The sequence below is a fragment of the Mytilus edulis genome, chromosome 10 (genome assembly GCF_963676685.1).
Source record: "Mytilus edulis chromosome 10, xbMytEdul2.2, whole genome shotgun sequence".
Classification (NCBI taxonomy): Eukaryota; Metazoa; Mollusca; class Bivalvia; order Mytilida; family Mytilidae; genus Mytilus; species Mytilus edulis.
Window position 1 is genome coordinate 52228256 of NC_092353.1, and position 26228 is coordinate 52254483.

Here is a 26228-nt window from a genome sequence, read left to right on the forward strand (position 1 = left end):
GTTTAAAGAATATTTTCAGATACGACTCTTTTGCACTAGCCCCTCGAAATATGTTTTAAGACGTTAACACCTCCCACAACAATTCTCGCTTTCCCCCTCAAATGATCATAACATGTTATTATTATTTAATGACATTCATATAGAACGTAAAACAATAATCGAACTTTGAAGACGTTTAGATATCAAACAATCTAACCTTTACCTTCGAATGTTCATGATATAACATACGCACTATTTTCATGAGTTTACAATATAATTTTATTGCAACATAATTTTATCTAAATAGCCACAAATGCTATTTCAGATTTTTGTTTAATGTCTTTTCTTTTTCAAAAATAGAATCTTAACATACAACGTCTTGCATTGTTTGACTATATAAAGATAAATATATTCAACATTTGTTTCATCTTACACAAAGTTCGGGAAAATATATATCTAAAAATGTCGAAATTGGAAATCAAATCTAGTGTCATGTTTTTGTTTTGTTGCATGTACACAGTTCTTGTACGATCAACTGAGGCAATTGAAGGTATGTTTAAAAGGTTCAGGTACGGTTGCCATTGACTTGCCTTAGGCGATGAAAGGTTTATATGCAATTGAATTACCAAAAGCGATTGATAATATGTATGCAATTGAATTTCCATAAGCGATTGAAGGTATGTACGCAATTGAATTGCCTATAGCGATTAAAGTGGTGGATGTAATTGAATTGTCTGAAGCAATTGAAGGTATGTATTCATTTGAAGTGCCTCAGGCGATTAGAGATATGCATGCAATTGAATTTCCTAAAGCTATCGAAGGCAGATATGCAATTAAATTGCATGAAGTGATTAAACATATGTATGCAATTGAATGCCTCAGGAGACTGAATGTATGTATGTTTTTGAATTGCCTGCAGTGATTGAAGGTATCTATGCCATTGACTTGCCTCAGGCGATTGAAGTCATATATGCAATTGAATTGCATAAAGCGATTGAAGATATGTATGCAATTGAATTGACTAAAACGAGTGAAGACATCTTTGTAATTGAATTGCATGAAGCGATTGAAGGGATGTATATGTCACTAATATAAATGCCTGAAGCAATTGAAGGTATGTATGCAATTAAGTTTTACCTTTTAATGACATAGTTGATGAAGTTACTAAATATTCAATTACCAGTCATTACAGAAATGATATATATGGAGTAAGTATGCTACGTTGTATTTGCTGTGCTATTTTATCTCTGCGGTTGTACTCACAAATATCATTATAACAGACGCAATTATCATGTTAAGAAAGTGTCTCAGTTAAAATTCTTCAAACACATAATTATTGGGTCGAATATACTGATAAATAATGTCTGTCTTTAAGAAGATAATTAACATTAATTACTTAAAATCGACTATTTTACTACTAATAAGGACCGTTGGAATTTTAAGCCGGTATTTCTCAATTTTTTTGTAATTGGGAATTGTTTACTCGTCCGACATAACTTTGTGGATTTGAAGAATAAGAAAATTGAACAAATAAGCCTAGAGGTGAAAGTTCTTCAAAATATCAAAATATTTTCCAATTATCCAACTTCTTCACGTTTTTTATTATATAACAAAAACAGAAAATTAATTACATGTATTCTCTTATTTCAGACCTAAAATGGGGATACTTTCAAGGGGGTATTCGTAAGTATATCATCTTAGCAAACAGAAATTTAGAAACACATGCATACAGATTTATAATTTCCGATTTGATGTTACAATGTTTTATAAGTTTCAAACAACAGTTTGCTCTATTATAGGATTGAATCAGTATTATGGATATACAAAAATAGACAATGCAATTATCGTGCATTCTACTTGTATCGAAATGACAAAAGAAAGTTTTACGTTAACATATAAAAATACGTCATCAATATCATTCGTCCGAAGGGCTTTTCTGTATTAACCTTGACTAGCAGCGCTTAAAGCAGAATACTTGAAAGCCAAGACCTGAGACATTTAGAGAGCTATATGACAAACAAGTACGCAAGCAAACGGTAAAATCCGCCTGAGTTCAACTATTCCCGAGAGAATACAAACTTTAGTTTCTTTATAAGTTCAAATATATAAACGATTATTTAGTTTATTATATATCCTGGATGTACCACAGTTTTGACTGCACATAATATATAATGTGTTCAGGGGAAAATCGGTGCATAGTTATTGTGGAGAAAAGCCTATTTAATTCCAATTTCTACAGTGAAAAAAAGAGGTTGTCCCAATTTTAAAGTAGAAAATGCCATTCATCGAAATTTTAACTATAATTTTTTTTTTTATCTTTTCAAAATGACTATACAGCTATTCTATTTGTAGCACCGCCTTTTTGGTCTTGCTTAGAAAACTCAGAAATGTGTGCTAGTACTATGCAGTCTCCTGTGGCTATTAAAACAAAGAATGTGGTAAAAAACAACAACATTGAACCATTTGATCTCTCGGAGCTTACAGAAACATCAGGAATAAAAATGGAAATGACCAATACCGGTCTTGCAGGTATTAGAATTTGAAAAGGAGATAACTATTTCTGTATTATTAGTTTTTGTTTAGATACTTTGCAAGTTTTGAAAAGAAATCTGTTTCTCTATCAATTTCTGTTCTTTATACTTTAGATAAAAGTCTATGTCCGTTCTAAATAAGTACTTACCTATTTTATTTTCCTTATTTGTTTTTGGTTTCATTTTCCACTCGCTTTGTTTTAGGTCTATAATTCTTATTCCGCCAATTCTTACAACACATGTTCTTTTCCTTATAGATTTATTAACGCAAATTATCGATAATGTGTTATTTTTTTCATCTGTAATTATGATTGTTTTTACAGTTAAAGTAGACTTTCTCGATTACCAGCCAACAATTCAAGGAGGGGGTCTCCCAGGACCCCACAAACTATCAGGATTTCATTTCCATTGGGGACGTAACAGTGGAAGGGGTTCTGAGCATACCATAAACGGATGTAAGTTTGCAATGGAGGTAAGTACTAGTTTACAGAGTTGGTCACTCGACCAGTAGTAAGTTTCGATTCAATTAAGATAAACGTTTATAGATGAATACTAGTACAATACAACCTATATATCGACACACATTTGATTTTCTAAATCAATCTGTGACTACACACTTGCCGTATTTTCAATGAAAGCAGTATTATTGCAATTATCAAAACATTTTGATCTGGCATAAGAAACATTTGTTGCCAAAATCGTAGATGTGGTTCTTATAATCGCCACACGATTATCTTTGTCTCACACATTTTGAATGTCTTTTTGGTACAGTTTGTCTTTTTGAGGTAAACAGTGTATGTAACACAAATTTATCCAACGATCAAAACAACTGAAGCATGTATGCTAGTTGTTTACATATTGCTATTAAGTTTTCAATAAGCATGACTGATTTATTATATATTCAAAATAGTAACTATTCAAACATTAAATAATTTGAATTTATTAACATACATTGCATAATATATATTCCTGTTTAAATTAAAGAAAAAACAGGTACTGGTCTCTGACAGTAAAAAAAAATATTAATACAAATAAGAAAAACCAGAACGGCAAGAATGACTTTTAGAGTAACCTAATCTAAGAAACTGTAGTATAAGAAAAGTTCAGATCTCCCTTCAAGATTATTAAGTTCTTCGCCTAAATCATATAGGCATTTAACTGAAGAAATGCTAAACACATGCATGGAACAACTGTTTGAAAAATTGCTGTCTTCTGGTTAAAAATCTAAATACAAATCCATGTGTATCAAGATAAAATTTAAATTGAATTTAGATTTACTTTTTTGTTATTTAATTAAAGTTAGTATGTAACTGAAAAGTTTATGAATTCAGTTGAATTGTAAATGTGTCTGTGTTTATTATTCTAGGCTCATTTTGTGTTTCTTCCAACAAAAGATGAAGCAAAAAACTTTGCAGCAGTGCTTGGAGTAATGATTTATGTAAGTCATATTAGGTTTAGCCAGTACTTGTTAATACTTACAACAGTTTGTAATCATAAAAATATTATTTATGTTAGATATAGGAAAAATAAAAATTATAACAATTTCCGGATGTTTACTTATTCCTTTACCATTCTTAGTTCAACATTTGTTCAACTTAGTAAAATATTTCACTAGAAAATGATAAAAATCTGAAACAACGTTCGTTTTGATATGAAGCAATCTGTTATGCGTGAACAAAAGGTTATTGATATAGAAATAAGGAAATGTGGTATGATTGTCGATTTGACATTTTTCTACCAAAGTTCGAATAAAGTGAATGTCAGAAAATATAGACAACCGTAGGGCTTTCAACAATGAGAAAATGTCATACCGGTTGTCGGCTGTTTGATATGAAACAATTCAATTGAAAAAAAACTAACGTCCTCATTTATAACAATCGAGTTTTGAAGACCAAATATGAAAGACATGAACCAACGACAACCATTGAACTACAGGCTTCTTGACTTCAGTCATTTTTATAACTGCTTAGAATTCTACTTACAGTCATTTTTATAACTGCTAACAATTTTTCTTACATTGGCTTAAAATATGATCATCCTATGCGAAACGGTTTAGTACTGGTTATTTCTCTGTCCACATCGACATTGTACTGGGCATGTCAAAAGAAGCGCTTTTAGGTCTAAGGCTCAACCTGATATCAAATGTCATCGTAGAACATATCGTTGTCTCTTAGGAAATATTGTTCTATGCAATTCATCAAATATGTCTTCACTTGGAAAATCAACTATAAATGTGTATTTAGGGAGTAGTATGAATGATGTTTTTGGCAGTAGACCGCTTATGTCGGTCATAAATCTTTTTTAATTTCTTCCTCAGACAGATGTAAGGACAGAATCTAGGATAGCTTTAAAAAAAAATAGCCCCTTAAAAAGTTATGAAAGAGTAATGAATTGACCGCACGCAAGCGGGAGACACATACAGTATTAATGTTATTCATAAACAAAATTAATAAATAATTCTTAGTAATCAAAATAAATGTACGATTGTTATCTTTACAGGCTGGCAGTTACAATCCAAATTATGAACAAATAGTTTCTAAGCTCAAAGACATAAAAAATAAGGGTAAGTTGGTAGTATATAAATCAATTATGAACTGTTTACGAAAATAAAATATCATAAGGAAAAGACATTTTGAACAATCGAAAAATGTTTTTTCATAAAACCACATATGTTGTACATAGGAAAATGATAAAATACAAAGGGGATATTCAAAATATGTCAACGATAAAACGAAGATTCAGTTGTTAAATGATACATAGACAACGGCAGCAAAACAATACAAATTTACCATGAACATCAGTTAGTCACAAAAGAAGTTAAAATTGTTGTCAAGTTTTAGAACTATAACAAGCTCGAAATCAATACTGTTTTAAGGACGACAACTTGATATAATGAGGGATGAAAAGGAGGTTTATTTCTGACGAAATATTCACTTTCACCATTTACATGTCCGTCTAATTAATCGTTCTTCCGCGCTAAAATTATTTTCACAAAAAAGTCATTTATTTTTGCATGATTTGCATTAATGAACATGTTACTCTCTATTGAACGCGAAGACCTTTCTTGGTCTAAATAGGTAACAAAATATTCATCCTGACCTCATTTCAACATTCTGTAGGTGGTAAGGTAGTCTTGGACAACTTTCCAATTATGGATCTGTTACCTAAAACCACCAGCTGTTGGTACAGATATTGTGGGAGTTTAACCACGCCCCCTTGTACAGAGACTGTTATATGGACTTTGTTTGAAAAAAGCATTTCCATGTCAGAATACCAGGTAATATTTATCGACAAAGACACAAAGGTGACATTTTCAATGAATCATTTCTCTATTTAATGCATTTGAATAATAGAAAAAATAAAAATCTATAAAATATTAACAGTTAAGATTATATGGGTACACACATATTTTTTGAACAAATGTACAAAAGAGAAGATTTCAGGTATTTGTGTCGTGAGTGGGCTACCTCTTTATCACATAACCAACAACTATTTCGGTGGTAAATGTCATGATCAATATGTTGTAACATCAAGTTTACAACTAAACATTAATCTGAAAAATCTTACAAAATCAAAACGAAAAAATAGAAAGAACAAGCAAATTGAAAACAAAACGTTATAATGTAATTAGTAGATTTTAAACAAAATGCAACGATCGAAAACACATTTTAATAACCAAACAATATATATTGAACGGAAAAAAAGACAGTTATATGCTTATTTAATTCTTGTAGTTAAAAGAATTCCGGGAATTGATGGGAGAACCAGACGCATTTACAGAAACGGATAACTATATAGTGGATAATTTTAGACCCGTACAGCCGTTGTTGCAACGCAAAGTTGCATTAAGCTGCCCTTGCAGTAAAAGGAATCATTTTAGACAAAATCGTCGAGAAACACAGGATTACGGTTGCATCAACCATGGATACGGGTTCAAGAGGAGCCATCAGACGTATTCTCCTTATTCGTCTGGTTCAGATATTTGTCAATTGTTTGAATATTTGATGCAGAAATAGTTTGTTTATGATTGTTGAACTACCATAAGATGCAGAAAGATAACAAGAGAACAAGGCAGAGCAGTTATCAATAAAAAATAATTTATTGTAATTTTGTTTTTGTGTCCAAAAATTGTATTCAAACTTTAAATACATAAGGGAAGATGTGATACGAGTGCCAATGAAACATCTCTCCATTCAAGTCAGTGCAATGGCTGTTTAAGTTTGTCTATGGCCTTTGACTTTGAATATCACTGTGTAGATGTTGTCAATATGGTTATTCAGTTTATAACTAGATGAATAAGCTATTGGAATCCAATCGGAGTGTATCGCCGCGATATAGCCTTTTGTGCTAATACGGCGTAAAGCAACCAACAATCAATCCAGTCGGAGTGTGGAGATAAATTATTTTATCTCTGGCTTTGCATATTTCTCTGATTTTGATTGGCTTACGCATGTCGTTAAAAACCAATATTCTCGGATACTGTAAGCCCATATAACAGGACGTAACGACAAATGTTCCCATAACCCGGATTACTTCACTGGCGTTTTCCTTAGTTTCATAAATTGTCCTAGTGAAAAATTGAATTATGTAGATTACCCATAATGTAAGTGATTAAATATTTAATCCACTAACGAATTTATCTTATGATTCCGATAATTTCAATTGATTTTAAGTAAATGCATCACATGAATACCACATCATCAATGAATGGGATCACTGGCCTAGCTATGCAAACGACACACACAAACGTAACACCGTTTATAACATAGCGCTCGCAATATTTACCGCTAAATTTGAAGTAGGTTCAGTGAGACCCCTTTTTGGCCCCAAAATATAGCAGTTTTACAAAATTGTGAAAATGTTATCTTTTAGCTATTTACTGGAAAGTAGAATGCTTCTGCTACATAAATTAGGACTGTTTTTGACACTACTATGCACATATATCGGGTACTAGCACCATTAAGTCATGCTAAACTACTGAAATCATCACAATTTTAGCATTTTAGTTAAACTTTAGACGATTTCCGTCTCAAATGAAAGTGGCCGCATTCGTGTTCATTCATAATATTGAAATGTAAGTTGTATTTGATGACAATACATAACATATATAAAGGTTGAGGATGAACACGGATGCGGCCACTTTCATTTTTGACAAAAACTATCTGAAAAGTGACGGTTTTTGGCATATTTGATAGATTTTTTTATATTTAAGCTTGAATCGGAGCGTTTTTAATGACTAAATCAATTACAATCTTTCACATAAACTAATTGAATCAATTCAAATAGACACTTAAGTGTTTAAAAAGTGTCCAAAATCTTTCGTTAGATGAACCTGAAATCTGAGGCCGAAATCGGCCCTTACCGGACCAACTCCTTTGATTTATTCCAGTTTCTCTGTCTCTGGATTGAAGAAGTATTATAGCATGTATAGGTTCTACTAATTAAAGACTTGTATGCCCTGTTATGATGTGAGCTATGTTGATGACGTCATAATAGGCCCACTAAGAGGCTATTTTTCCCGGACTGGAATATGACTTATGAAAATCTTATATTACATATGCAAAACACATTGTTTTTGTAATAGATATGATATAACATCTTATAATACATTCGGCAAGACGTGGTATTGATTCAAACAATGGATTCAAGAATTTAAAAAGTTTAGAGCTAACATTCATTGTATATTGATATGCAACGCATTTAGTTAACCTACTATTTATTTAAGCAGATGAAAATAATTGTAAATTAAAACAATCAGAATGAAAAGTCATACGTATATATGATCTTGACAGCAATTAAATTTAAAGAACATTTTTGTTTGAAATACTTTCCTATGGAAAAACTTGATCTACTTTAATTGAAAACTTGAGAAAATTGAATGAAGTCACGGAATACTTTACTAACTGTTAGGATTCAATACAAAACGTTTTACTTTTAGTTGATAAATGATTAACAAGCCTTCCACCATATGCATTTTAAATATGCACTATACATATATCTAACGATTTTTAAACGAATGGTGAACGAGAAATTATTAGTTATTTTACAAAACCTATTACATTTGAAAAATCATTTTTATTTCAAAATCAAACTCTTCAATAATAATTTAAGGTCTCAATGTTTTGCCCGCCCCATTTGAATCTCACTTTGAAGTATATTTAGATATTTTTTGACTTTTACAAAACATTTTCTGTTTAATTATCGACTATTTTCAATTTAAGTGGTCAGTACGAGCACACGTAAATCTGATTTAAAATCTATTTCGTACTAGACAGACACAGTCAGCTTACTTATTTTGAATGCAACAGTGCAAAACCACTGTGCTTAAACAGCTGTGGGTAACTTAAGTCACCCACAGCCCAAGATGGCGAACTCTAAACTCGTTGATATTAAATTCATACAAAATCTACCTTTTGCGAAGTTTTTCATGCAGAATGTAAATATTCATAGGATTCTTGAATAAAGAAATCACTAACAATTATAATAAGTTTGTTAATTTAGAGTTCACTAAAGCGCAAGGCCAACTTTTAAAAAAATCATAAGACGTCCGTAACTTTTTGATCGGAACTAAGCAGACTGTCCGTTACTTTATTTTCAGATGTGGGTAATTTTTTATTTAAAATTTGAAAACATTACATGCAACCTTAAACGAACTTATAATTTGGACTCCAAGTGGATCAGTAATGTTTTACTTTCTTAATACTCCATTCGTATAGAAGACATAAAGATAATACTTATATCAAGACAAATTCTGTAAATGTTTACTAGAACGTAGTTCAACCTCACATCGGTATAATCCAATACTCAAAGCAATTCTCTGAATTTGATGCGACTGTCATACAAGTGAGAGGTTTAGCGCTATAAAACCAGGTTCAATTCACCATTTTCTACATTTGAAAATGACTGTACCAAGTCAGGAATATGACAGTTGTTGTCCATTCGTTTGATATGTTTTATCATTTCATTTTATCATTTGATTAGGGACTTTCCGTTTTTATTTTCCTCGGAGTTCAGTTTTTTGGTGATTATACTTTTTTCTGAGCATAGTTTTGTTCCACCAATAAACCGGTACATCACTTATTGGGACGTGAAACAAAATCTCCATATGGTTGATTTGTTGATTTGTTGTATCATAACGTCCAGTAACAGATATAACAAAAAATATTAAAGAGATAAAACAAAAAAATAAATGGTAGATAAAAAAATAGAAACACATTCCGAATCAGTAGAAAGAGTTTCAATGGTTATTACATCTTTGTTATTAAAGAAAATCGGAAGAACTTATGCATTTATGGAAAGTTCTTCAAGTGACTTTTTTGGCTTAAAAAAGATACCAGAGGAACAGTCAAACTCATATATCGAAAATAAACTGACAACGCCATGGCTAAAAATGAAAAAGACAAAAAGGCAAACAATAGTACACATGACACAACATAGAAAACTAAAGAATAAGCAACACGAACCCCATCAAATACTAGGGGTGATCTCATGTGCTCCGGAAGGGTTATCAGATCTTGCTCCACATGTGGCACCCGTCGTGTTATAACAAATCCAGTAAATATTAGACTCTCTATATTGCTTATTATGATATACATTAAATACTTTTGCCCTCATTTCAAGGATATTTTCTTTGAAAATACTGCCGAATTTAAGCATAGGTATTTAGTTTAAATAAATCAAATCTCGACAGCAATGACTGTTATTTCCGAAATTTAGATATTTCAGTTTTCATCAGAAACTCTAAACAAATACGTACGTCAATACGGATGCTTTTAAATTCGCTATTATTAATTATCATATTTTCCTCGCGTTTTGCTTTCACCTGGACATGCAACTGGAAGCAGTTGTTCCCTACGCATAGTTCAGTCATAATTGCAATTAATATTTATATGCTCGCGGGTTAACTTTAAGCTTCTGAAATACGTGTGTACAAAAACACATTCGCTTCCGACTTTAATTTTTGCAGTGCGTATTTCAGCTCAAAATGCACCTTAAACTTGAGAAGCATGACAATAAATGGTCTTAGGTTGGAGGAATTTGCATTAAATTTGAGTTTAATATTATACTGTTGACCACCGTTAAATATAAGGAGAGCCATTGTAGCCAAAAAAAAAAAAAAAAAAAAAACCCGCTTTTTCGTGTAGAGGCCCTTATGCTATATCAGGATTAAGACTCAATGAATTGCCACTACATACGTAGTTTTACAAAATAATTGGACTTTTGTCATAGTGATATAGTTTTGTAAAATACATAAATGTGTTCAAAAAGTGCTTAATATTTCATGACCTGTACATTACGCTTATGTTTGTGTTTTGAACTCTTAAACAATTTGATTGCCAAAAAATACCTGAATGTATAGCAACAATCATTATTTCCATTATTGTGTAAATAATCAATAAATACCTATATTTAATTGCTTCGTTTAAGTATAATTTTGTCAGTTAAAGGTTAGTTTTTCATAATTGCCAACTTGTTCACAACGATTTAAAAATCTGAAGACTGTAGTAAGAGACTAAATGTTTATTCACGAGCAAGTAAATTCATGTCAACAACAACATTGACACTAATTCATGAAATATATCCCCTCACGTAGGAGATGTTGAAGACATTCTGAGGATCAAAGTAACACGTAAATTTATGAATTTGTATTTCACTTATTTTAGATGTTCGAAGTACTCTATATGTCGTGCATGTTTAAGCGTCCATATATATGTTTTTTTTAAATAAATGTTTTGAGGAAATAATTCTTGTATACATGTAACTGATATATCGATACACCAAACGAGAGTATTGAAAAATCTCTTCTTATTATATAGTATGCAGATTGGCCTTTCTTTAACACGAGACTCATTAGAGGCGCTCGAAGCATAACAATTGTCAAAAGAAAACAAAGAGATATTGAATTTCATCATATGGTTGTTTTATTATTTTAACAAGAACATTTAAGATAACTCCGACTATATCTTACAATGCTATGTTATTTATTTTTCATTTAAACAATAAGATTATAAATTGAAAATTGAAAAAAAAAATGACTTGTTTAAAAAAAACACTGATATTTGTTTTATTTTACGTAGTGTTTGATATCAATATAGCGTTTTACGTTCTTCACCGAAACAGAATATATGCTTCCGGAGCACCTGAAATCATCCCTAGTTTTTGATGGGGTTCGTGTTGCTTATTCTTTAGTTTTCTATGTTGTGTCATGTGTACTGTTGTTTGTCTGTTTGTCTTTTTCATTGTTAGCCATGGCGTTGTCAGTTCTTTTTCGATTTATGAGTTTGACTGTTCCTCTGGTATCTTTCGTCCCTCTTTTATAATAGATAGGGTTGCTGAAGGTTAAACTATCTGGAAGTTTTTTCAAATGTAAGATTTTTTTTTAAACAAAAAATTATAAAATCGACATTTCTAAATTATGAATGTTGTCTTTCATTTCTTTAAAGAAAAACCAGTTACGCACATTAATGTTACAGTAAGATAAACAAAACATTCGATATAGACATTTCAATACACAAATACAAATATGAAACGTATAGTAAGAACAATACTGGTGTTAATTGTATTGCAATATATGCGCATTTTGACCCCAAATGTTTTTTCAGTAATGGTCGAGGCAAAATTAATTTTAAATAATAAACTAATTTAAAGATAGTGAATAATATCGACATGCAATAATAAAAGATCAATTCCGGAGCAGGATTCGCTTATAAATACCGAAGTTTTTTCAGCATAACATATATATTTCCCTTTATTGTGCATTTCTGTTATCAATTGCCGATATAATGATTAACAAAGTTTGAAGGCTGAACGATTGTTCCACTAATATTTTTGTGTACCACTATGGGACATTATGTTTTTCTGTCTGTGCGTCTGTTCGTTCGACCGTCCCTTCGTTGTTCGTTCGTCCAGCCGTCTGTCCCGCTGCAGGTAAAATATTTTGGTCAAAACTGTTTTTGATGGAGTTGACGTCCCATCAACTTGAAAATGAGTTCATATGTACCACTTTCTAAGGTAATGCCAAAAAATAGATTTGATCTCAATTTCACAGGCAAATAAACATAAAAAATGATAATGCGAATGGGTATCCAATTACAATGGGCACATTCTTGTTATACATCTTTCGCGTAAATGTTTGTACGTCATACATTCTAAAATAAAACTCATTATCAATTAATATACCGTTACACAATATAAAATATCTTTCATTTCTCTTTCATTATAGAAGCGACCTTTCTCAACATGCCAACAATAAGCATGGTTGCTATTTTTTCAAATTTGATAATTGTTTAAAGATATTATTGACAGCTATACTTTGACATAACTGTAATTCATGAAGGTCTCACATATATTTGATGTGTCTTAAAAAAGATATTGCTTCATTTACAAAGGTATACGTAAGCCCCTGTTTAATCCTACTGAGAAATTTATTTTCACTACATGTTGTTTGGTAAAACCAAATAATATTATAAACAGATTTATACTACTAAGATATTATTGCCAGATGTACTTGGCCATAACTGTAATTCTTGAAGGTCTCACATATATTTGATTTGTCTAAAAAAAGATATTACTTCATATACAAAGGTATACGTAAGCACCTGTTTAATCCCACTGAGAAATTTATCTTCACTATATCACGGCCGACACTCGGCTAACCGAGAGATAGGTCGGTTAATCTATATTGAGTATGCGGCTATATCGGCGGTTGGTCTGTTAATCGGGTTGGTTATACGTCTGTTAAGAGTAAAACGCACAATTTTAATATTAAAATCTATTTAATATACAGATTTTAGGTACATTATAAGAATCAAATCAAAAAAAGAAAAGTGTCTGACAAAATGATATATATCATAGAACATTTTCCAACTGTAAAAACATTTCATAGTCTGCGCAGTTTTCAGTAAAACTAAAAGGCGTCGCGCAAGTATGTAGTATTTATGCTTATACGCATAGCAATTTTTGTAATGAAAGGCGAAAAAAACAATTTTAGATATCATTTAAAGGACACAAAATCGTACTTTGGTTCTAAAATATAAATTGAAATTAGTAAATATTTCATAATTGTAATATAACGTGAGTAATACCACGTTTTAGTGAACATTATGGGAATAAAGTCTGTTAATGGGTTGGACAATTGAAATTGGGTCAGTTAAGAGTTACTTAGCCACAACAATAGTTGTGCTACCTTTATATTTTCCCTTTGAAAAAGTTAAGAATGAGATGCTCTTGAGTAAAAAAAAAATGACAATACGCTGCAACAGTATCCTTCTAGTAAGAACATTTTTATTTTTACTTCCTTTGCATTTTATTAAGGTGTGTTACTTCAATATATGGATATGGATTGCCTGCTGGAATATGCATGAATCTATTATTAACGTTTTCTTCAGCCTTAATTTTTGTGTCTGTTCAAAGTAGCACGTTCTCAAATCCGCCCGAAAGTGTCTTTCTAATATAACACAGGGTACATATAACGTGTAGTCGTTCTCATATGCACATGATATTACTGGATGTTAAACTCTAAATCGTCAACATCATCCGATTGGTTCTTTTCTTCTATTACTGAATCATCTGTTGTTTACAAATCAGTCTAAAGAAGTAAATGGAAAGGAGCGAATGCAGCTACATTTGGTTATCTTAAGTTTTAATTAATTTTATTCCGTTTAGTTCCTTTCTACATAAGTGCAGAGGAGAACTGCAGTTGTCCGCATGTAAACTTTTAGCATTTATTACCAATACGAGTACATAGCAATCCGTTACTGTTTCAACACCCAGGGGTGTTTCATGTCTTTATTCTCAAACAGTTATTATTTTTTTTGTATCTTTTTTTATTAATGCATCACTTCCTACTGTCCTTATCTATTATTCTATATATTCTGTGTTTCCATCCAGATTCTCGTGTATACAATGAGGGTCCGGATTGGGGGTGTTGTTTATTTCTATATTCTTTAAATTGTCTGTTACTTTTCTCTACATTTTATTTTATCTTACTCATTATTATTTCTTTATTCTTTATATATTCTAGCATCCCAATATATTTAACTTACTGATGTTTAGTTACATTACGACGTTTATCTCTGATTTAAATACTGGTTAATACCAATTTAGATACAAATTAGTGTTATTCATGACAACCTAAACAGAATCCACATGATATATGAGACCATTCTTGGATGAAATCAATATGTATAGATTATAACAGGCCCTTTTCTATATTAGCCCTGGTATCATCCCGAGACTCCCATGTCGGCCTCGAGGCTTTAGCCGAGGGCCGATATGGGTCGAGGGATGATACCAGTGCAAATATGGAAAAACATGTTATAATCTTTAAGCTATTTATCACATATTTAAGTGTTGCAGAAAAGAGGGAAAACAAGTTCAATTATAACAATTTAATGAAACATCTTAAAAATGTATCCGTATCCGTAACAAATATCATGTGATAAGATATAAATAACACATAGCTGAGAGGGTGATAAAGCAGATTGGGTCCCGAGAAAACATTGTCAACCGCGGCGAAGCCAAGGCTGACAATGTTTTTTTCGAGGGATACCGATCTGCTCTATCACCCTCTCAGCTATGTGATATTTGATTTCTTATGATGAATGTCCTATCATCATTTTCTTTAACAGATGAGTTTTATTATAAAGTATTTTCTATGTAGTCACGTACTTGACAGCGTAACGGGTATTTGACTGAAAATCATCAGAAGTGAAGTAAATAGACAATAGAAGTGCATTGACTTGACATATAAACGATACAAGGATTAGGCCCGAAACGGGAAAAAAGCTCTGCTATCAAGAAAAAAATTATTTTCAATTGTTGTTATTTTGTTATTGTTATTTATTTTATTTAAATTTTGGGTAAATACCCCTTTCAAAAGGCCTCATATCTGGCTGAGAAATATACATCACAATGAACATGATGAAATGTACATCACCAGTTGAAACCCATCAATGGTGAACGAATGCGTTTAATATCAACAATAAGCATAACACACAATGATTTATAGGTTTTAAAGTAAAAATATTAACAAGTGAAATGCGTTTTTTCAACAATTGTAAAAGAAATAAGTTTGAGTCGTTCCACGCTTCGTTGTATAGTAAATTAGAACTTTAAGGATTGTCTATAAAATAACTTGATGTAGATTCAATTCATTGTCGTTTAAACTGCCGATTTTTGATTGGTCTAGCCGAGAGGGTGACATTCCAAAAAATTGTCACCCGCTCAGCCATGTGATAGAGTAAATTAACACCTTCTTATTAGGCAATCAAAATATGGCATTTTAACATGATGTATAATAATACTTTAACATTACACTTTTTTATATCAGTTTTCAATATTCATGGCCTAAATTCATTGTTCATGTCAGTGTTTCCGTATATATTATGTTTCATTGCTCATGTGTTGTTTCCGTATATTTTAGCCACTCGTCTTGAGCCTATCCATTTGATCCGATAACACCCCATACAGCAATATAATTATACTTTTATTGCCATTCATAACTCTTAACAGACCGGGTTTTATACATCCGACCCATTAACAGACCAGGTTTTAAATAAAGATTGATTTATGTCACCAAAATACAGATTTTTGTGTAGATTTTTCACACAATGATATCAATTTGGTTGACAAACATAATGCCTGTCTTTGTTCGATGTTCAAAATATCGCATGCAAGTAAATTCAACCAACGTGTCTTTTTGTGTACATTTTGTGTGTGTAAAATGTGTATAAATTTATTGATGAGTAACACGCCTTTTCATTTTATAGATCGTACATCGAAGCTAGAAAAATAATAATTACACCACTGGATTCAGTACATTGAATTGTTTTGTTAGACATGAATAATTTTTATGATAAACATATATTTAAAAAGTTATACAATGAAACATGCAGAATTTCAAATGATTTCCTCGATAACACCTGATTAACAGACTTTAGCCAACCCGATTAACAGACCCACCGCCGATATAGCCACATACTCAATATAGATTAACCGACCAATCTCTCGGTTAGCCGAGTGTCGGCAGTGTATATGTGGTTTGGTAACGCCAAATAATATTATAAACAGATCTATACTACTAAGATATTATTGACAGCTATACTTGTCCATAAACTATAATTCATAAAGGTCTCACATATATTTGATGATATAACTTTATTTACAAAGGTATACGTGAGCCCCTCGTCGCTGTTATGCAAAAACCTCGTATCTCAATTTTTTGCGGAAATCTTTTTATTGATTATTTAGAATTAAATATGTATGTTCCACTGTATGCGAAAATATCTGATCTTCTAACCAATCATTAACCTGAATTCTGACATGTGACGAAAAAGTGTAGTCGGATTGGTGTGACATTTTGTTGTTCGAAAATATCGTATCTCAAAAGAAAAACCCACGGCAAAGCAGCTGACATCATAACAGCTACAGTTTAATCAATTTTAGGTTCTCAAAGCTAATAAAGTTTAGAAATAATGTGAAAAGCTTTCAAAATACAATATAGGTGCAGACATTTTTGCTCGTCTTGGTAATTGATTGGTTAGAAGATCAGATATTTTCGCATACAGTGGAACATACACATTTAATTCTAAATAATCGATAAAAAGATTTCAGTTTTTACTGCCTGGTGTAAAATAATCAAAACCTTAGATACGAGGTTTTTGTATAACAGCGACGCCCTGTTTAATCCCACTGAGAAAATCTTCACTATATGAGGTTTGGTAAAACCAAATAATATTATAAACAGATCTTTACTACAAATCTGGCATTTTACAAGCCCTATTCAGTCCATTATGTGACCTTTTACAAATATTTGAACCAGTATTTATCATTCTGTATTATCGTTCAATAAACAAAAGAAATCATCCTACTTCTAAGTAAACCACGTTATTGATTATAGATTGTCAAAATTTCAAAATATTAAACGCACCTTTCGAATATCGTCTCCTTTGTATGCTTCTCACATTCATAGTAATAATCTAAAATACACGACACTTATCAATGATATAATTCATAGTTAGTTATGGTTAGCATTTTTAACTTTACTTTACATTTAAACCTTCGTTGTTGGCCTTGATTTGACAACTTCTTTGATGTTCTTTGTCATTTTTACAAATAGTCTTCTTTATAAAATAAAATTATCACTCATTTGAATTGTATTTCCTTTCATCGACCATTTTCGTAATTTTCAATGTAATCTCATTTAAAAACCTACTTATTTTGATTTTTAATTTTGCTAGGTATTATATAAAGTTCCTGTGGACGACAATCCTGTGGACGACAATCCCCCTTCTAGATAACAGAGTAAAAGGTAAATAGAAAATTTGATAAATCAAATAATTTAAAAAAATTAAACAAATTTTAAAATCATAAGATTCAAGTTCTTAAACTTTAATCAATTTTTCATTTCTTGTGTGACAAATAAGTATTAACATTTAAACATTTAGATACATTTGTTGTAAACACATTTTTGACTTGGACTTTACGTGTGTAATTCCACAAGTCTTTGACTGTCCATGACGTTAACTACTTAATCCCTGGTATGTGCGTATTGTTATGCGTTTACTTTTCTACATTGGCTAGAGGTATAGGGGAGGGTTCAGATCTCATAAACATGTTTAACCCCGCCGCATTTTTGCGCCTGTCCCAAGTCAGGAGCCTCTGGCCTTTGTTAGTCTTGTATTATTTTAATTTTAGTTTCTTGTGTACAATTTGGAAATTAGTATGGTGTTCATTATCACTGAACTAGTATATATTGTTCAGGGGCCAGCTGAAGGACTCCTCCGGGTGCAGGAATTTCTCGCTACATTGAAGACCTGTTGGTGACCTTCTGCTGTTGTTTTTTCTATGGTCGGGTTGTTGTCTTTTTGACACATCCCCCATTTCCATTCTCAATTTTAGTTGATATTAGACTCTGATGCATGATTTTTTATTAATAATTGTTTTTATATCTTAACTAGCTTTCAGTAAATGCGAGTTGCTCTCAAATCGTACTTTCATTTTAATTGACCTGTTGATACAATTTGTAATGCTTTTATTTTATTTCATGTTTACTTATTTAAATTAATATCTCGTCTCTCTATTTCTAGCATATACCAGCTTTGATAATTGTCTGGAATGAATATAAATTTTTACTCCTGATCTCGTTCTATGAACAATAAAATTATATATTTTGTAAAATATTTTTCCGTTCTCCATTACTGTACAACATTATTTTCCTTTATCTGTGTACATTATTCCAATTGGCGGCCTTTTCTTCAAGGTTTACATTGTTATATGGCTGTATTTTTGCAAGGTTACGGTTGACCTGAAATTATTAATTCTCTCACCCCTTATCTTATTTTATTGATTTTGTATTTAACATTGTGTCATAGATTAAATTTATTCGTTCCATGTAGATCACTTGTCTGTTTTCATATGTCTTTTAAATGAGTTTAGCCATTTCGATTGATATTCTAGAGTTTGTCTTTCTATGTTGTGATGCTACATCATTGTTTCAGGCAAGGGTGAATAAACGATTCATCTTTATTAAATTGTACAAATATGTTATTGCTATCTAGACAAATAAACACATCGAAGGATGCCAGACATTTCCAAACTTTAAACAGATCATATACTTAGTGTTTTTAGTAGCTCCCAAAAAAAAAAACGTAATCCGTTTTGCAAAATCCTTTCAATAAATGGTAACACCGGCTAAACATAAAATGATTGGTATAGTCATACACATAAAAATAAGTATTATGATTACCATAAAACCAACTCATAGTCAGCTAAAAAAAATGACATAATGCTTTTTACAAACGTACACCTGTTGTGACATGAAACTATAATTCTCTGTTGATCAGTTTCATCCTTGTTTTCTTCTTGAATGTTTTTTGTCTGTTTCATTTAAAAGTTATCCTTGCGTATCATTCTTTTCACAATGCTCTTTTGATTTAGAAACAAAAATCGTCAATTGATAAAATGTTGAGAGCACGACAGAGCAGCTATGTTATCAATAACGTTGATATAGGTAAAACAGACCTGGGGAATACTGTAGGCTACGAGGAATGCCTTGATTATGTAGAAAAGGACGATTATGACCAAATACCGGCAGATAGAGATACTATAAATCATGATTACCTCGTTTTGACTTCAACAGTGAAGGAGGAGATGAAACAAACAAACAACATGGTTCATCATCAAAACAAACAATCAGACAGCGAGGTTCATCAAACGAAGCAGTCTTTATTGAGGCCAATATTTCTAATCATGCTTTGCATCATAATCACAGCATCAGTTACAGCAATTGTCACTTTCTTTGCTACGAAACAAGTACTGTCAGAAAACAATGAAAAATGTAAGTATCTGACACATTTGCTTACACGATAGTTGTTCTTCTGTAATAAAGAGAAAGGGTTTTGTGCACACAAAACTTGTTTGAATGAGTTAGTGCAATTACCTAATGAGGTAAAATAAATCTTAGCCATGTGTGAGTTGTTTTATTTGCATTTGTTTGTATGTCTATTTTTCACTGAAACTGAGTTTTGGATGTTTCTTAAATCTTATCTCTTAAAATGATATCCCAGACCCAAAAGAGGATATCATGCTTATTTGTTCTCAATATGATATCCATGATGAAATTATAGTCGCATTTTTCTAGGGAAATAAAAATAAAACCTTATTAAAATTTGTGACCATATTTCATGTAAGCATGAATGTGACACGATTTTAGATTCAGGCTATAAGTAAACATAGCTTCCATGTTTGAGTTTGATTTCTCTTTAGATCCCAGATTTCTAAAAACTGGTCTATTATTAGTGAGAAAAAGATAAATAGCCAATTGTTCTACTTGTTAGTTATTAAATACACAATTTTATGTTCATGTTTCAAACATATTATAACATATTTTTTCAGTCAAAATTGGCGAAACAGTCTGAATATCATGCATCATATTTCTAATGCATTCGGCTTAACAGAGTCCGGTTTTATAGTTAACGGTGTGTAAATAAATGAGAGAGATTCCGATTAAGAACTGTTGGTTCGACTTTAAAGGGAGACTATTTCATCTTAATCACATCAATTTAAAATGTTTGACAGAATGCTCGTCGATAGGGTTCATGTTATGTATGTTCCACGGCACAATGCACATCTTCTGCAATGCAGAATGACCGGACAGAAAGGCAGTTAATTTAGACTGCTATTGGGCTATAGGAATTTTTTAGACAGGGTTAGATATTTGTTCAGTAACATGTCAAATACGGCCCGTCAGAGAGTTTATTGTATAACGACTTTTTGAAGTATCTCATTTTACTTTACAAATCCGACCGGTCGAGCTCGTGCTACAAATCAATACGTCCATATAATTCAAATGAAACAAGAGTTATGAGTTAGTGAAATAGTAATTTTAATCATAGATGCAATAACAAAAAAAACCAATCGTATTGCATAATAGTTATCAAAGGTACCAGGGTCATAATTTAATACGCCAGACACGCGTTTTGCCTACATAAGACTCATCAGTGACGCTCAAATCAAAATAGTTATAAAGCCAAACAAGTACAAAGTTGAAAAGATATACTGTACACATTTCGACAATAAAGGTATATGCAGTGATGCTCGAGAACAACAAAACAAATGTAAGTTTTGAACTCTAGACAAAATAACAATCGCAAGTAAAACCCATCTAAAATAAGAAAAAAGGAAAAATGGGTAAATGTGTTTAAGCAGTCATTTTTAATCGTGTTTCTTTTTAGATAAAGCAGATTCAACACGATGCAACACTACTTGCTGCAATAGCACAGGAGATACATCTTGTACAGGTATATTTTAGTCTCCATGATTAACAAAGCAATATTTCTTTTTTATATATTTATCAGTGACTTCGTCCATGAATCTTGAACAACACGGATTTTATTTTACGAGCCAATACTTAGTTATCTGAAATAGACAACTGAAGCATAGGAGCACGGATAACTCATATTTCTCTGCCCTTTCTTATATGTTTTACATACATACATGTATAATGATCATCGACATGTGTGTTATGATGTTTAGAATAGTCTTTCCCATTGATTTCCCACAGAATGATCAATTTGAACCCAATTGGACACTTTCTTTCGCAGCGTGAATTCTCATTTCAAAAGTTCATTATTTGCTATATATTTTCCGTAAGTTCCAAAAATTTCTACAAACTTTAAAAGTTACTTGCTTTAATTTCGTATATATGAAAAACAAAATCAAAACAAAACCTGGACAACATTCAATTCTATAGTAAAATGTTAAAATATTGTTCATAGAAATCGTGGAATGTATTGGTTTGTGATTGCTACTATTTTAATTATAAAAAGATGGAGGAACATTTTCTAAAGAAGGACGTAAGCCAATAAGAAAAAAGGACAAAGTTCTCATCTTATTTTAGTTACATGTTCACATGAATCGTGTGAGAATGGAGGAACCTGCGTCAACGATGATTGTATGTGTGACGATGGGTTTGCTGGAGTAAAGTGTGAAATAGGTTTGTTTAACTTTGAATTATTGATCAGGACGAAGCAATTTATCTAAAATTGTCACAGATAAACGTTGCCCACATGTAGACATGTATTAAATTCAACTTTGTAATTGTTAATTTCACTATTTTTAGATAAAACCCAAATTTAGATAACAAAAACATCAGCAGTACGCATTTATAGTCTGAATTTTATAGATATAAGAAGATGTGGTTTTAGTGTCAATGAGACAACTCTCCATTCAAAACAAAATAAGTAAAAGTAAACAAACGTTAGTTTTCTCGTTCGAATTGTTTTACATTGTCATATCGGGGCCTTTTATAGCTTACTATGCGGTATGGGCTTTGCTCATTGTTGAAGGCCGTAAGGTGACCTATAGATGTTAATATCTGTGTCATTTTGGTCTCTTGTGGACAGTTGTCTCATTGGCAATCATACCACATCTTCTTATTTATATCATCATAGAAACCTTGAAATTTTATATTTTCACCACACGCGCTTTTCGTCTACAAAAGACTCATCAGTGACGCTCGAATTAAAAAAAAGTTAAAGAGCTAAATAAAGTTTAAGAGCATTTGAGACGAAAACTATATCCTGTAAACCAATATGTTTTCATTATTTATTTTTTTTAACACATAAGAGCAATTTGAGAATACTGATTCAAACCTATGAACGACAGAACACGACAAAAAGTCGGCACATTTATTTCCTAACTATATGTAGGATTCTTTTATATCATTTTTAGATGTCAACCAAACATGTAAATCTGACGCAAACAGACTCATACCACATCCAAATACATGTCAGCTGTACTATAATTGCAGTCAAGCGGTGTCCCCAATTCCAACATGGTACAGACTATACACTCATATACCACAAGTTCTCAGACCTGCCTACATGCACGAATGTCCGTACCCTGAACTTTTCTCAACAACAACTATGTCCTGTCAGAATTATACAGACGTGAAATGTGGGTCTAGATATGAAACAAAAAATAAATGTAAGTTTAATAAGTAAATTAAAGGTAATGGTAAATACCGATGAAACATCCCTTAATTAAGGTATACAAAAGGATCATAATGAGTATAAATATCGGTTTAAGTAGACTGAAAATGATAGTAAAGACTTAAATGAATTGAAAATATTTATAAAAATAAATAAGTTGATAAATGAATGGATAAATAAATGAAAACACAAACACGATTCACCTTGCATATACTCATACGATTTATTTGTTATAACATTGATTCTATGGTTGTTGCTAGCAATTTCATATTTTATTAATTATTGCTAATCTTGTAGGTGACTATCTTGCAGTTAACTATTACTGCAGTGGTGCATGTAAGGTATGCATATATTTCTTCCCTGACTGTGTAGGATTTGCTGACGGAATACACAGAAATGAATATATATATTTTGAGTGTCAAAATGAAAGGAACATTTATGGCGGTCAAAATCCTTGTCCAAGTAACATGGCACCTCACAATGGCAAATGCACAGACCTTTTCGAAATACAACATGTACAACATTCCAATTGGCAGCTTGGATACGCTATAGACTGTTCCGGTCGACCAAATGGTAACTATAAAAGTGAACATATTCAGAAGTGCGATATCTACTACACATGTGTAAATGGAAACTTTACGCTAACATACTGTGATTCTGAACTAGTCTTTGATTCAAAGTCGTCCTTCTGTCAGAATACAACAAATGTATGTTCCCCATGCGGATCCATTGTGCACGGTTGTTAATGAAAATGTAACAATAATAACCCTAATTTTCACATTTTATCTGATGTAAGCAAACCTCTGTAAACTATCCTACAAATCCTTTCTAAGAAGATGAGACAACACACTGTTATTTTTTATCTCTTTATATTTCAAATTGATAACCAAAGACATGTATGTGAAATATGTAATTGTACAGGACATAAAAGACCGAAAAAAGTCGCGTTGCAACAATGTATGACAAACCAACAACTGAAGGGTCAGGTCAAACAGAAGAAGATGTTATTACTTTTTATGAATCTCTTATACTCATTTATTTATTCGTTTTTGGAATAAAATATCATGTGGATTGGACTCATTTTGATTTTCATGCAATTCTCACAGTTTATGTTTTGATAATAAGAAAAGAAGTAAAATCAAAAAAAAAAAATACTGAACTCAAAATTCAAAATGGGAAGTCCCTAGTAAAATGGCAAAATCAAATGATAAAATGACCTCAAACGAATGGACAACAACTGTCATATTCCTGACTTGGAACAGGCATTGTCAAATGTAGGAAATGGTGGTTTGAACCTGGTTTTATAGCACTAAACATCCCACGTGTATGACAGTCGCATCTTTCATTTGTATCTTTTTAAGACATTTATGAGACTTGGCCAACGTGGAAACTTATGTCGCCTCTAACTGATGAGAAATGCACAAGACGTTATTTTTAAACCGCTTCTTAGCATCAGGATCTAAACCGGTCTTGCGTTAAAGTTTGAACTGAACAGCCTACTTTAAACCAGACATTTAAGGTTAGTTTTGTAAAGGTTATGCCTCACAACAATTGCAGAACATTTAATAATCGTATCAGATCTGAAACAAAAGTTGTCGATGACATAAAAAGTACATCTTAGTGTCTTAGTCTTAGTTCACACAACGACGTTTTTACAATACTATTGCCTATATAGCTAGTTTGTTTATATCAGACGATACCTGGTGATATACCAAAAACAGCGGTTTACATAAACTTTTGCCTATTTATAATTTTCATCAAATAAATGCATAAAAATGGTATACTAAACAAGATTCAAAATTATATTTGAAATACAGCTTCGGTATATATTTGCTTTAGTAGTCATTGAATGCACAGTTATCCAAAAGTTCTAAACATTTAAAAAGTAATAAATTCAAAGTGCTGTAAATGTTCTCCTTGAAAACATAGGTTTTCGTTTTAAAATTAACTTATTCTACTGCAGATTTTGTTTTTAATTAAACACACTTTTAAATTCAACATTAGTAACTATGAATGCAATAATAAAATAAGCAGTAAAGCAGACGATATTTTTGTGCCTAATTTCTAATATCCCTTTGATTATGATGTTCAATTGGTCCACAATTACGAGATCTTTATTTCCTAATGCATATACTGTTGTTATGTCTGTAGTGACGTTTTCATTGAAAATAAAAGTTCTGGTAAATGTCTGTAATATTTTGGTTACACATACATGACATATAACATAAAAGATTTACTTCTTAAGTTTTTTTCAAATGTATCAAGATTTCGTTTAACTACTGCAATACATGTTAAATCCGCGAATTAACAGTTCATTTTCAAAGTAAGTAAACCACTGACATACAATGTAGGACAAAAATGATAGGTTGAGCACTCCCGAACATCATCAAAATGTTTAACCCTGCAAATTTTTAAATTGACTTATCCCAAGTCAGAATTTATAATTTGTTTACTGTCTGTCATATTCTTGTTTTTCCTCAAACTTTTTGAAATGTTAAATGTCACAAAATACATTGTTTCATATATCTGTTATCTGAGGTGTTCCTACGCGTTTATTTTTGTAGCTCATTGTTGAAGGTCGTGCAGTGACCTATAATTGTCCATATCTACGTATTTTAATGCATATGCATCTCATTAGAAATCTTAAAAATCATATTTTTAAAAGTGTATTTCAACAACATAAAGTGCCGGATAACATTTCAATGAAAATTGATATTTTATAAAAATATTTGTATTTTTGACTTTGTTTCTTACAATCCTGAATTAACAATACAACTGCAAAACAATGTTTAGGTTAAAATTTTTGTTTAAAATAATTACAAAGGCAATTGAGCGTACCGTTCATAAAGTACATTTTTATTGAATGAGTGCTTAGTTTGGTATTTTTGCATACATTATATTAGAAAAGCTAAAGATATGACAAGAACTCATTTCATGTACAGACATAGGAACCGAAAAAGCTTAGAAACAGCACTTTTATTAATGTTCGTTTTCTCAAAAAGACAGTGGGTCTTCAACATTGAGGAAAAAACTTTCACTTTATAGCCGTCCCTTATCACCGGCTTGATCAAAGTTCTTAAGAAAAAATATTTGGATAGAATTTGTTTATGTACCTAATCAGGCCCGGTCAGAAAAAGATCTATATTGGAAAGTAATACATATCTAAAAGAAAACAGTTTTTACGCTAAAGAGTAAATCTTAAACTTTGTAGCATATCTTTTAAAAT

The 26228-nt window shown here is 31.5% G+C and overlaps 2 protein-coding genes across 2 annotated transcripts; both read left to right on the forward strand.

Annotated features, from left to right (window-relative positions):
- Positions 1-1074: 1074 nt before the first annotated feature.
- LOC139492823 (carbonic anhydrase 12-like) lies at positions 1075-17809 on the forward strand. Its single transcript, XM_071280976.1, has 8 exons — positions 1075-1093; positions 1630-1662; positions 2332-2508; positions 2834-2982; positions 3877-3948; positions 5010-5073; positions 5630-5787; positions 17750-17809. Exons 1-8 carry the CDS (start codon positions 1075-1077, stop codon positions 17807-17809), a joined length of 732 nt encoding a protein of 243 aa, XP_071137077.1.
- A 4083-nt stretch (positions 17810-21892) lies between these two features.
- LOC139491466 (uncharacterized) lies at positions 21893-25043 on the forward strand. Its single transcript, XM_071279170.1, has 3 exons — positions 21893-22005; positions 22743-22997; positions 23300-25043. Exons 1-3 carry the CDS (start codon positions 21966-21968, stop codon positions 23746-23748), a joined length of 744 nt encoding a protein of 247 aa, XP_071135271.1. The 5' UTR covers positions 21893-21965; the 3' UTR covers positions 23749-25043.
- Positions 25044-26228: the final 1185 nt, after the last annotated feature.